The 13,238-nt window shown below is 47.9% G+C and overlaps 2 protein-coding genes across 3 annotated transcripts; one reads left to right on the top strand and one right to left on the bottom strand.

Moving 5' to 3' along the window:
• Positions 1–3: 3 nt before the first annotated feature.
• Positions 4–9,550, top strand: LYSMD1 (LysM domain containing 1). Its single transcript, XM_044239201.1, has 3 exons — positions 4–901; positions 7,508–7,872; positions 8,285–9,550. Exons 1-3 carry the CDS (start codon positions 722–724, stop codon positions 8,421–8,423), a joined length of 684 nt encoding a protein of 227 aa, XP_044095136.1. The 5' UTR covers positions 4–721; the 3' UTR covers positions 8,424–9,550.
• On the bottom strand, positions 9,551–12,357 carry TNFAIP8L2 (TNF alpha induced protein 8 like 2). 2 transcript variants are annotated; one of them, XM_044239200.1, is made up of 2 exons: positions 12,281–12,357; positions 9,551–10,619 (listed from the first exon to the last, which is right to left on the bottom strand). In XM_044239200.1, the coding sequence occupies exon 2, from the start codon at positions 10,612–10,614 to the stop codon at positions 10,060–10,062; it is 555 nt and encodes a 184-aa protein (XP_044095135.1). In that variant the 5' UTR covers positions 10,615–10,619; positions 12,281–12,357; the 3' UTR covers positions 9,551–10,059. The 2 variants fall into 2 exon arrangements, with proteins under 2 accessions (XP_044095135.1, XP_044095134.1); XM_044239199.1 differs by having other exon boundaries at positions 11,755–12,351.
• Positions 12,358–13,238: the final 881 nt, after the last annotated feature.

Here is a 13,238-nt window from a genome sequence, read left to right as displayed (position 1 = left end):
CACTTCCTGCGCGATCCGGCAACCCCGCACGCGCGGGGCCTTTTGGGATATGAAGTCTTTTTTCAAGGAGCTTGCCCCTCGGCCGCTTCCCGACCCTTGCATCTTGGCTGATTCGTGGCGTCTGGAGAGACAAGAACCTGAACGTGGAGACCGATTTTGATGCTGTGACGGATTTGATGCGGAGCGGGCCTTGGAGGTTCTCTGAGTGGAAAGTGTACTACAAACTCTTTCGCGGCCCTCACGCACCTCCTCTGCCGCCGACAGCCCACCAGGGGTGGGCCGGATTTATTCCTGACACGAGCGGGCCAACCCCGGGACGGGGCGGAGCCCGGGTGTGGTGGGGGGTAACCCCCGAGGCCGGGGCTGCCAGACCTGGGGCAGGGGGTAGACTGAGCAGAGTATGGAAGAAGGTTTACCGTTCAAAGGTCAGAGGTCAACGTAGCGAATTGTGGTGGGAGGGTCCAAAGTCAGTAGGGTGCTAAGGATAGTCTCAGGTAGGGACTGAATATTCAGGGCGCAGATTTGTTGGAAGGGGGCTTGGAAGGAGGACAAACGAGAGCTCAGGAGGCGCGTAGTGCCAGGGGAGGCGGAGAATTAGGAGAGGAGGCAGGAGGGGAGAGGAATCCCCTGGTTATCCTTTCCTAGACCTCAGTCCCGTCACTATCGGGCACTTAGCCAGGCCTCCCTTAGTTGCAACCCCAGCTGTCGGCAGGGTGAGGAGATGGCTTCTCCCTCTAGACAGGCCCCCCTCGGGGGGTCAGGACTGCTGCAAGGGAGCAGGGCTCGTTCTTACGGAAGCCTGGTGCAATCTGCCTGCTCCCCGGTGAGGGAAAGACGCCTGGAACATCAGTTGGCCCCCGGAGACACCCTGGCTGGACTAGCACTCAAATACGGGGTAACGGTGAGTCTTCCACAATCGGAATGCAGACACTATTTAGAAGAAATTTATTCTTCATTAGAACGTAGTGACCCGGGCGCCTGGGTGGCTCAGTGGATTAAGCTGCTGTCTTCGGCTCGGGTCTTGATCTCGGGGTCCTGGGATCGAGTCCCGTATCGGGCTCTCTGCTCAGCGGGGAGCCTGCTTCTCTCTCTCTCTCTCTGCCTGCCTCTCTGCCTACTTGTGATCTCTGTCTGTCAAGTGAATAAATAAAAATCTTAAAAACAAAAACAAAAACGTAGTGACCCTTCTAAGCAACTTCCCCAGAAATTTTCCTAATTGTGTTGTGGGCTGATTCACCTTTATCTTTTTCTTTTCCCATCTCAGTGTTGCCCTGTCTGGTTGGGACAAATCCTGTGCCACTATACCGGTGGAGAGGAGCTGCTTCTATTTATTCTGTCAGTCTCTATCCTAGAGACTTTACATACATTGGCCCATTTTGTTTTCACATCCCTACCAAGCATACAGTTATTGTCCGCTGTTTATGGGTGAAGAAACTAAGACCTAGATTGGCTAACCAATTTAACCAAGGTCAAATAACTAATGAGTGTTAGAGAGGGAATTAAAACAGGTCTGACTCCAAAGCTTGTACTATTAACCACATAAAAACTTTTTAATTGCAAGTGATTGAACATTTACAGCAAACAATGGAGAGCTGGTTTCTAATTCTAAGTTTTTATGAGACCAGAATTCTAACCACTCTAGTTCCAAGTTGGTGTTTTAAGATTTATGTATTTATATTGGGGGAGGGGAGGTGAATTGCAGAGGGAGAGGGAGAAAGAATCCCAAGTCCACTCACAGGCAAGCATGGAGTCCTTCCCAGGACTGTAAGGCCAGGACCTGAGCAGAAATCAAGAGTCCATCACTTAATCTACTGGGCCACCCAGACGCCCCTACTTCTAAGTTTGTAAACTCGATCTCTTCTGGTTCTTTTTTACTCCTCAGCTCTGTGCCTTCTTTCCAGTAGGGTGGCCTCCATGTTGCAAAACAGGCACTCTCTACACCAGGCGTTTCAGGCCATGCATGTGGTATGTTTAATAGGTGTAAAAATACATTGCATTGAAATTGATGAGTTTTTTCATATTATGTCAAATTTAGCCACCATTTCCTTTTTTTTTTAATTAGAAATATTTTTAGCCAACATTTTTAAAAAGATTTATTTATTATTTTAGAGAGAGAAAGCATGGGGTAGGGAGGGGCAGGAAGAGAAGGAGAGAAAGAGTGTCAAGCAGACTCCCTCCTAAGCGTGGAGCCAGATGCCAGGTTCTGTCTCACAACTCTCATGACCTGAGCAGAGTTCAAGAGTCAGACACTCAACCGTAGCTGAGCTACCCAGGCACCCAGGCACCCTAGCCAATATTTCTATGCTTGGTATGTTTTTGTTTTATTTATTTATTTATTTATTTTAAAAGATTTTATTTATTTATTTGACAGAGAGAGATCACAAGTAGGCAGAGAAGCAGGCAGAGAGAGAGGAAGGGAAGCAGGCTCCCTGCTGAGCAGAGAGCCCGATGCGGGACTTGATCCCAGGACCCTGAGATCATGACCTGAGCTGAAGGCAGCGGCTTAACCCACTGAGCCACCCAGGCACCCTGTTTGTTTGTTTTAAATAAAGATTTTATTTATTTATTTGACAGAATGAGAGAGAGGGAGAGCATGAGAGGAGAGAGGGTCAGGGGGAGAAGCAGATACCCGGCTGAGCAGGGATCCTGATGCAGGACTCAATCCTGGGACTCCAGGATCATGACCTGAGCTGAAGGCAGTCGCTTAACCAACTGAGCCACCCAGGCGCCCTATGCTTGGTATGTTTAAGCACTGTTTTAGACTTCCCAAGAGATAGAAGCATAAATAAGATGTGTAGCCATTGGCCTCATGTAATTTGCAGCCTAGTGAGAAATAGAGACACAGATAATGATTGCAGGTGACAGAATGTGATGAGTTTGTAGAGGTATTAACAAAGGGTTGGAAATCAGAAAAGAAGATTAATTTGTATTTGGAAAGGGACTAGGAAGGACATAAGTGTAGATTTTATGGAAATTTTAAGGGCTCATAAATAAATAAAATCTTAAAAAAAAAGAAGAAAGCATGGAACCAAAGCCAAACCCCAGAGGAGTCCTAGGCTGCTGAGCCATTAGAAGTCCTAGGCTGCTGAAAAGCCATTAGAAGCTAGTTAGTTTAGGGACGCCTGGGTGGCTCAGTTGGTTGAGTGGCTGCCTTCGGCTCAGGTCATGATCCCAGGGTCCTGGGATCAAGTCCCACATTGGGCTCCTTGCTCAGCTGGGAGCCTGCTTTGCCCTCTGCCTCTGCCTGTGCTCACTTGCTCTCTCTCTGACTAATAAAATAAAATCTTAAAAAAAAAAAAAAAAAAAGGAATCTAGTTAGTTTAACAGAGCAGTTCAAAGTGAGGATTTTAGAATGAGGTAACCTGGTCTGAATCCTAGCTTTACAAAGTAGACTTGTAGTCTGTAGCAAGTTATCTCCCTAAGCCTCACTTTCCTTATCTTTAAATATTTGGGGGCTAGTTATATCCACCTCATAAAATCTTACAGAGATAATAGGAGATGATATACAGAACTTGGCACATTCTTTTTTTTTTTTTTTAGATTTTATTTATTTATTTGACAGAGAGAAATCACAAGTAGATGGAGAGGCAGGCAGAGAGAGAGAGAGAGAAGCAGGCTCCCTGCTGAGCAGAGAGCCCGATGCGGGACTCGATCCCAGGACCCTGAGATCATGACCTGAGCCGAAGGCAGTGGCTTAACCCACTGAACCACCCAGGTGTCCCAGAACTTGGCACATTCTAAATGTTCCTTAATGACAGGTAGGTGATAACTCAAGTAATTACCATTATTTAATACCTCTTCCTCATTTTACAAATGGCAAGGAAACTGAGGTCCCAGACAGCTACAGTGACTTAAGCAGCCACTCAGCTAGTAAGCAGCAGAATGAGGCCAAAACTTGGCACCCTTCACTAGACTACAGGGCTTTTTTGTACTCAGAAAGGTACAGGGCTGTAAGAAAACCTCCATAAATAATTGCTGATTTACCAGTGGCACGGTTTCCTTCTTTGCATAGCTTCTGAGCCTCTGCTGGGATGGAGGGGTCACTTAGTACTTTCTTATCCACTTCCTTTGTTTAGGCCATGGCCTCTACTTGAAATGTTCACTTTCCTATCCTCCCTATCTCCACCTGTGGAAATCTTAGCCATGCTTCCATTCATTCAAAACACATCTATGAGCTTCTATGTGATGGGGACTATGCCAGACTCCAGAGATATAAAATTGAAAGAAAATAGTTCTGGGCAACTGAGTGGCTCAGTGGGTTAAAGCCTCTGCCTTCGGCTCGGGTCATGATCCCAGGGTCCTGGGATCGAGCCCCGCATTGGGCTCTCTGCTCGGCGGGGAGCCTGCTTCCTCCTCTCTCTGCCTGCCTCTCTGCCTACTTGTGATCTCTGTCTGTCAAATAAATAAATAAAAATCTTTAAAAAAAAGGGGGGGGGGACAGAACTTTTTTTTTTAAGGAATTTTATTTTATTTATTTATTTGACAGACAGAGATCACAAGTAGGCAGAGAGGCAGGCGGGGGGGGGGGCGGGGGAGCAGGCTCCCCGCTGAGCAGAGAGCCCAGTGTGGGACTCGATCCCAGGACTCTTGGGATCATGACCTGAGCCGAAGGCAGCGGCTTAACCCACTGAGCCACCCAGGCACCCCTGGTTACATCCTTTTTAAAGGGGGAATGATGTTGTCTTATATGGCACTTCTAGGAAATAATAAAGGCACCAGAAAATTCACAGAAGTCATGGCATCTTGGAGGTAGGGACTTAGGATATTAATCTAGGCAAAATAAAATTTATAGCATCAAAGTGCTTTGCAAAATAAAGGTTAAAAACTGCAAGCCAGGGGCACCTGGGTGGCTCAGTGGGTTAAAGCCTCTGTCTTCAGCTCAGGTCATGATCCCAGGGTCCTGGGATCGAGCCCCGCATCAGGCTCTCTGTTCAGCAGGGAGCCTGCTTCCTCCTCTCTCTCTCTCTGCCTGTCTCTCTGCCTCCTTGTGATCTCTGTCTGTCAAATAAATAAATAAAATCTTAAAAAAAAAAAAAAAAGAAAAACTGCAAGCCAATTTTAACTTTTTTTTATTGTTCAAATTAACCCAGTTTTATTTGAAACACTTTATATATAGCATGAGATTTTTACTAACATACTACATTGGTGGTTTCTATATTTTCTTATCTAGTTTATTTACTCATAAAGCATTAATGAACCTCTGCTGTGTGCCAGGTTTGTGTGATGCTGAGGAGTGCCTTAGGATACAGAAACAGCATCCCTGCCCTCAAAGGACTCACAGAGTTTGGGCAAGACAAATATGCAAAGAGGTGAATAACAATATAATAGGGTCGGTATTATATGGCAATATTTACAGTATACTTTGGGAGCCCTGGAGAAGGTAACACAAAGGGAGTGATAGTTGATGAGAAGAAGTTTTCTTCAGCAGAGAAGGGGATGGTGGAGAAGTATTTTAGGTAGATAAAGACACGAAGGTGTTAAAAATCCTAAAATGTTCAAAAAAAAATGAAAAGTTCAAGATGGTAAAATGTATAGATGGGGGAAGAAGAGAGATGAGGCCAAACTTGGGATAGATTGCGAACCCTTGAAATGCTAATTCGAATTTTATCTCTGAGCCAATGGGAAATCATAGGGGGTTGATAAACAGGGTAGTAGGTTGATTAATTTTTTATGTTTTATTAAGTAAGTAACTTAATTAATTAATTAATTAACTTAATTTTTTATTAAGTAAGTAGTAGATTAGTTTTTTTAGAAAGATAGATGTTAGCAAGGTGGAGATACATAGAGATGGAGAGAAGAGGGCCAGTTAAAAAATAAATAGTTAAAATACCCAGATGAGAAATATTAAGGTTCTAAGGTGATGGTGGTCAAATGAAGGTCAGACTGGACAGGGGAAAGATTTTTGCAGCATTTTTGTTGACCATTTGGGCACAGGTGGTAAAAGAAAAGAGCAACTTAAGGATGGCATTGATATTTCTACCTTGCATGGCAAGTGGAAGGTAATGCCAATCACTGTGTCTGGTGATGAATAAAATAGGTAATAAATATTTGGTCAGTGAAATTATTAATATCAGTATGAAAAAGCATCCCCAGAGGGAGTAAAAAGGCCCAGAATTCCAGTTCTAGCTTTGTCATTAGCTTGCTGGATAGTCTTATGCAAGTAACTTAACCTCTCTGAGCCTCAGTTCCTTCATCTTTAACAGAAGTTCTTAAAGTGCGGTCTAGGGATCTCTAGGAGTCCCAGAGACTCTCCAGGAATCCACAAGGTCAAAACTATTTTTTCATAGTAATGCTAATAAGGCTTTGTCTTTTTCATTCTCATTCTCATGAGTGAACTACATTTTCCAGAAGCTACATGACATTTATTATATCCCATTAAATGTAGAGGCAGATAGGAGAATCTTCTGTGGTCTTCTGTTAAGTCAGACATTTAAATGACTTGCAAAAATGTAAAACAGTGCCTCTCTTTTTGCTCCATTTGCTGTTGTTTTGGAAAATAGTCCTTTCTCATTAAAATATTTTATGTTAACATGTAATGGTTATTTTTTAAAAGATTTATTTATTTATTTCTAAAGATTTTATTTATTTATTTAATTTTACGGAAATCACAAGTAGGCAGAGAGGCAGGCAGAGAGAGAGAGGAGGAAGCAGGCTCCCTGCTGAGCAGAGAGCCCGATGGGGGGCTTGATCCCAGGACCCTGAGATCATGATCTGAGCCTAAGGCAGAGGCTTTAACCCACTGAGCCACCCAGGTGCCCCAAGATTTATTTATTTTAGATAGAGCAAGAGCAAGCATGGGGTAGGGGTTGCCAAGGGAGAGAGAGAAGCTCCAGCAGACCCTCTGCTGAGCAAGGAGCCTGACCTGGGCCTCTGTCCCATGACTCTGAGATAATGACCTGAGCTGAAATCAAGAGTCATATACTTAACTGACTGAGCTACCCAGCTGCCCCTATAATGGGTTATTTTATTTTAAGATTTTTATTTATTTATTTGACAGAGAGAAAGCAGGAGAGCACAGTAGGGGGAGTGGCAGAGGGAGAAGCAGGCTCTCCGCTGAGCAGGGAGCCCAGCACAGCTCGATCCCAGGACCCTGGGATCATGCCCTGAGCCGGAGGCAACTGCTTAACCAGCTGAGCCACCCAGGCGCCCCTAATGGGTTATTTTATATAAATACACATTTTTCAGTTTGTTCAGTTTTAATTTATAATACCTTAAATGTTGATAGCTATAACCTCCATAAATGAAAGCTTTTTTCCTCAATAGTTTTTAATAATGTAAAGGGACCCTAACATCGAAAAGTATGGTAACCACTGATGAATAAAATAGGAATGATAAAAAAAAAATAAAAAAAATAGGGATGATATTAATATCAGCCCTTTGTATTTTAGCTTGGTTGTGATAGGGTCACATAAGACTCTGTACAGGCACTTTAAAAGGAATGAGATACTGAACAGGTAGAAGATTGATCATTCTTACTGTCATTAATTGTGGTGACTTTTTTTTAAAGATGGAACAGATTAAGCGTGCAAACCGCCTTTATACTAATGACTCCATCTTCCTGAAGAAAACCCTCTACATCCCCATCCTGACAGAGCCCAGAGACCTGTTCAATGGTTTGGATTCTGAGGAAGAGAAGGATGGAGAGGAAGAGGCCCAGTCAAGTAGGGATGAAGTTCCGCCACACAGAGCTGACAGGAAGAAACAAGAGACAGGCTCAGGACGTGCTAACGGGGAGGTCCTTCCTACACCTGGCCGGGAACCCCCAACTCCCATCCATGACCTCTCCGCCTCTGATTTCCTTAAGAAGCTTGATTCACAGATCAGCCTGTCAAAGAAGGCTGCTGCCCAGAAGCTGATAAAGGGGGAAAGTGGGTGAGTCTTGAATGGTTCCTTTTAAGCCCCTCTGCAGACTTCTTCATCCTTACAGCCTAACCTGACCCATCACACAAATAAGCAAGCGCAGTGTCAGCAGAAACAAGGTAAAGCCTTTCACCCCCTCCCCCACCATGGGGGGAAGGGTCCTGTAAAAACAGCAGAGCCAGTGGCTGCTGGGATGGGTACAGAAGCAGGAAAGGGTTCTTTGTTCTCACTGGGGTAAAACAGGTGAGTGTCGTTGTAGCTCCGATAAACATGAAGGAGCATTAGGGTGAGAATTTATCAAGAGGGTGATGAGACTCCATCTTGGAGCGAGCAGCTCATGTACATTATAGGGGAGGACAGCTTCCCATGAGCCCTTTCTCAGGTTCTTCCCCTGACCTGTCATGCCTCCTTTCCTCACCTGCAGGGTACCTGGGGAGGATTCAGGCCTTCACTTGAGCTCCCCTCGGATGCAGCAGCGAGCAGTCCTAGGCCCGGTGCCTCTGACCCGGACCTCTAGGACCCGGACGCTTCGGGACCAGGAGGATGAAATCTTCAAACTCTGATGTCCCCAGAACTGATTGAGAAAACAGGATGTTGAAGGAGCAATTTGAAGGGGGAGAGGAGCCCGAGGTGAAGCTGAAGAACAAGGCTTTCCAGCCTACCTCCCTCCCTCCTGCCTCCTTCCCAGCCTCCAGCTGATCTAGAGTTCCTTGGCCTGGGGCAGCTTTATTGGGGATGGGGAACAGAACCCTCTTCAGTTCTTGGGCTGAATCTATAACTGCCTTTTAGATTCAAAAAAGGCTCTTTTTACATCCCTGCTGCCTTTCCCATCCCCTTTACCATCCTTGGCCTTAGAGCAGGGAGACAAGAACTCCCCCAACCCCTGCCCCCTCTCCGTTTCAGACTGTATTACCTAATTTATTTGGTGCTATCTTGAAGTAGTATTTATTTGCTGTATCTTACTGTTTCCCTCTTGTAATGAAGAAAGAGGATTTCTATAGCTCTAGAGTGAGGGGAATCCGGGAACAGTGAGCCAGTGATTACTGGTTCCCCACCTTCCCCACCTTCTTAGGCAAGCATGTTACTGAAGATGGGGCAGTCCGTGATCTTGCCCTTCTGCAGAGAATGGCAGATAGTGCTGGGCCTGTCCCCCAATCTCAAAGTAACGAATTTGGGCTCAGTTTTGACTAACCAGTTCATAACTTTTTCATAACTCTTGCTCTGAGGAAAAACAGCAGTGTAGGGACCAGAACTCTCCATGCCACCAGTTCGCCCTTCTAACCTGCTCCTCTGTTCAGCCTATGTGAGGCTAAGGGATGAAAGAAGAATTACCTTGGAGTTTGAAGAGGACTTTATTGGGGAGACTTTTTGTTGTGGGAGTTTCTTTGTTATACTCCCTCCTGACCAGAGCCTTTTGATCTATGCCTTGCTCCTCACTGCATATTTATTTGCAATTTGTAGCACTGATCTGCAGTACAGTTGGTTTTTTGGGTTTTTTGTTGTTTTTGTTGTTGTTTTTTAGTTTCTTAAGCAGAAGTAGGCAAGGAGACCCCAATGATACTTGGAAATATGCCTCGGTCTCTCATAATGGAAATGGTGAGAGGAGAGATGAGTGGTGTTTCGCTATCTCTTGCCTCTGTGATGGTCATAATGTGTAAGAAGCTAGAGAGATTAAACATTGAGCCCTGTGCATGTTTTAGTAGTTTTATTTCCCCTGTGAGACTCTCCCCTGCCCTAACCCCTTCTTCCTGCGCTCTGGAACAGAGCCTCTGGTATCTGTCCAGGCTCTGCCTGGAGCTGGAGGTCTGGGATCCCATTCCCCCTTCTGTCTTTAGTGTCCCCTGAAGGGTTAGATGAGCTATGCCCTCTTCCCCTGGTTCACCAGGGAGCAGGGCTTCCCTGTTTCAAATGTCCATTGGTTGGGGGGGAGATAGAGATCCAAGTTTCACTTCATCTTTTTCAGGCAGCTTTGCTTCCTGTCCCGGGGCTGGAGTGGGAGAGAGGCGTGAACACTCAGCTTTGCAGCTTCCCCACCAGCAGTTTGGGGGTGGGGTTGTCTCAGAGGCAAAAGCACTCTGGGGAAAGACAAGCCTGAGGCTTGAAAAGCATCAGTGCACCAAGCAGGTCAAGAGAGCCCTTTCGGTGTCACTTTCTCAGTTGGCCACACAGCTCGGGTGGACGGCCCTGGGGCCTGGGCCCTCAGAGCTTGCCCTCATCCAGCAGCTTCCTGAGCCCATCGCAGATCTTGGTCCGGTGCTGAGTGAAGTCTGGCCCATAGAGGGCCGTGAGCAGGCCGGTGTCGGAGAAGTGGTCGAACACGTGGCGGATGCGGCCATGGGACTTGGGCGTGAGGTGGTGCGCCACTAGCTCCAGCAGCAGATCCCGGCACTCAGTCAGAAGGCCGGCCAGTACTGCTGCCTCGAAGGTGAAGTCCACTTCCCCAAAGCTGAGCGCCGTCATGGCGCCCTGGCGCAGCTTTTGGCGGAAGCTGGCGGCCAGGTCCAGCTCGCCGGGGCTGAAGCAGCCGCTGCGGTGCAACACAGCCACCTTGACCGCCACCTTGATGAGGTCCTTGAGCACCCGCTGTGCCTGTGGCCGGCTGTGCGTGTACTCTTTGGAAACGCGGTAGAGCTCATCCAGCACCTCACTGCTTGTCTCGTCCATGAACAGATGCGCCACAGAGCGACCGGCCATCTTACTCAGCAGCTTCTTCTCCGCCTGTAGTGCCAGACTCTTTGAGCTGAAGGACTCCATAGTTCCTGGGGGAGCAAGAAGTGGGGGGGGGGCGGTCTGTGGTCAGTCACTAGAGGGAAGGCCACAGGCTTCCTTAGAAAGACAGCAACGGCTTTTCCCCGTCTTGGTTTCTATCTCATTGTCATCTTTCTCTGCCATCTTTTTCCCCCCTGAGCCTCCTCAGTCTTCTGTGCCTTGTTCCCATTTCTTTTCCTGTGGACCTGGAGGAGATCTTGAACTCCACCCCTCCCAGCAGGGCAGTGACAGCTTTGGTGGGGGGCCTGAGGGCATACAGGGTGCTAGCCCCCACAGTGCAGCCCAAAGGGGAAGTTAGTTGGCTGCTGCTGGCCTACAGGGTAGAAGACAAGGCTTACCTGGCAGCTAGTTCTCAGAGCGACCATGGCCGCCACTAACCAGGGGCCAGACATCTATAAGGTGTGGCTGTTACTCTCCTTGTTTTACAGCCAGGTAAACTGAGGCTTGCCTTAAATAACTGACCCAAGGTCAGATGCAACCCTCTTCCTGACTCTGGAAAAGTTGGTGGCAGTTCATGTGCTGTACTGCCTTTAAGGAAGTGAGTGAGATGAGGGTCCCGGGAGTGCGGATAAAAATGCTCACTCACATTTATGGAGAACCTATGTGCCAAGTTGCTTTACGGGAACTGTCCCAGTCTTCCCAACCCTTTGTAAGGTAGGTGTCCCCATCCTGCAATGAGAATACTGACGCTAAGGGAAATCAAGCAACTCGGCCAAAGTCACTAGGAAATGATTAAAATGGGCTTCCAACCACAGAAACCTCCTTCCCGGGAATGCTTTCAATGGGTTGCTGCAGACTAAAGAAGCATGAGACACCTCTCGGCGGGGCAGGTGATACTGGAGGCCCACAGTCTTCTGCGGGGATCGAACCAAGGACCCTCCTGGTGGTACATCACCAGGGTGCATATCCAGAGTGCTCTCCCCATGGTCCTTGCCCGCGGTTCTGCTTGTTTTGCTTCTTACTTCCCCCTCCCCTGCTCTGCAGGATGTGGCTGTTACCACAGCGAGGAGCAGCCTCGCCCTCTCCCCCAAACCAAAATGAGAGTCTGAAGACACAGGGGAGATGGGCACTGTGGCGGGAAGGGTCTCCCCCCCGCCCGCCCCCCAGTATCAGGCCAGTGCTAACCTGGAGCCTTGCTTTTTGCTCCTGGGCTTGCGTGAGGTTTTCTGGACTGGGCTCCACAGCCGGAAGAGGAGATTGCTCCATGTGAGCCTTCCTTCCTTCTTGGCCTTCCTGTTACCCAGCTCTTCATTGCACCCATGGTTTTCTCACATCTGGTCCACTGTCCTCTCCCTCCTGCTTCAGCCTCTCTTTTTCTCTTGCCTGGGTCCTGCCCTGCGATCCTCTAGCCAAGCTCTTCCCCGGCCCTTATGTCTACCTCCATGTCTCCTACGGTGTCCTCACATCTCTCAGTAATCTGTCACACACCCATATCACCCCCATGCCTCCACCCTGCTTCTCTACTATCCCAAACCATGTCTTCCTTTCTGAGGCTGCCCCGGGGCAGGCTGAGCTGGGCCTCTGCTGGGGACCCAAGAATTCTGGCAAGGGAGAGTCTCACAACATGGAAGGCTCAGGCTGACAGAGCTGGGACTCTTCTACCACCATCACCCCTAAAGCCTGTACCCTTCTGTCACTGACAGCCCCTCACCTGCCGCGTGCGCTGGGTGCCAGTCTTGCCTTGGACGTTCCGGGAGAGCTCACAGAATGGAGAAGCTCCTAAGTGAGAGGCCCTTTGGCTTGGCCCCACCCCTGAAGCCCCGCCTTCCTACCCTGTGCTCAACCTCCGGTTCATCGCACTGTCCCCAGGACCGTCTGTGGCCCAACAACCTCCTAGAAATGCAACAAAGGTCAAAAGGAATAGCAGTCTGCAGGAAATCGCCGTGGTTTTGTGAGGTTAGGAAGAGGGATTGCACATCCTCTGCACTCAAATTGTTTGTCTGCCTCTTTATTTCCTTGATACCCAGTTCCTTGGGATCATCGTACATTTTTGTGGTTTTGGGAAGGATGTGAAGTAGGAACCGCTACGGTGGGGTCAGTGGGAAAAGTTTGGGCCAGAGGCCAGCAGACGTGAGTATGTTCCTGGAGTTTCCAGGGAAGGGCGGTGCTTGGAGCAATAGTACCTGAGCACAGTACCTGTCTGGGTAACGGACGGCAGGGACTGTTCCGCCCCCAACTCTAGAGAACAAGGTGCTGGGGCCACAGCAGCCAAACCAGATGTGACCAGCAGGTGTCAGCACAGGACTGAAGCACTAGAGGCAACAAACCTGCTTCCTCAGCTTTGTAGCTGCTACAGGGATGCAGAAACGAAGGTAAGTTATAGTTTCTGAATGAGGCCAAAATATTTACCATCAAGAATCATCCTTGGGGCCCCTGGGTGACTCACTGGTTAAGAGTCTGCGTTCAGCTCAAGTCATGATCCCAGGGTCTTGGGATGGTCTCCCTGCTCAGCGGGGAGTCTGCTGCTCCCCTCCCTCTGCCCCTCCCTGTCATGCTTGGTTTCTCTCTCTCTCAAATAAATAGATAAAATCTTAAAAAAAAAAAAAAAGAATCAGACAGCCTTGTCAGGGAGATAAACTTAAGCATATATAACTACAACGCAAGTCAAA

This window comes from Neovison vison, chromosome 2 (genome assembly GCF_020171115.1).
Source record: "Neovison vison isolate M4711 chromosome 2, ASM_NN_V1, whole genome shotgun sequence".
NCBI lineage: Eukaryota > Metazoa > Chordata > Mammalia > Carnivora > Mustelidae > Neogale > Neogale vison.
The sequence above is the reverse complement of the archived record's forward strand: the minus strand, read 5'-3'. Positions and strand labels throughout refer to the sequence as shown.

Bases quoted from the DNA above. Each gene is read 5' to 3' on its own strand.
- LYSMD1 (XM_044239201.1), top strand. From the start codon at position 722: ATGGCTTCTCCCTCTAGACAGGCCCCCCTCGGGGGGTCAGGACTGCTG. The intron at 902-7,507 runs GTGAGTCTTCCA...TTTTTTTTAAAG, and splicing joins CACTCAAATACGGGGTAACG to ATGGAACAGATTAAGCGTGC. The intron at 7,873-8,284 runs GTGAGTCTTGAA...CCTCACCTGCAG, and splicing joins CTGATAAAGGGGGAAAGTGG to GGTACCTGGGGAGGATTCAG.
- TNFAIP8L2 (XM_044239199.1), bottom strand. From the start codon at position 11,890: ATGGGTGCAATGAAGAGCTGGGTAACAGGAAGGCCAAGAAGGAAGGAA. The intron at 10,620-11,754 runs GTTAGCACTGGC...TTGCTCCCCCAG, and splicing joins AGCAAAAAGCAAGGCTCCAG to GAACTATGGAGTCCTTCAGC.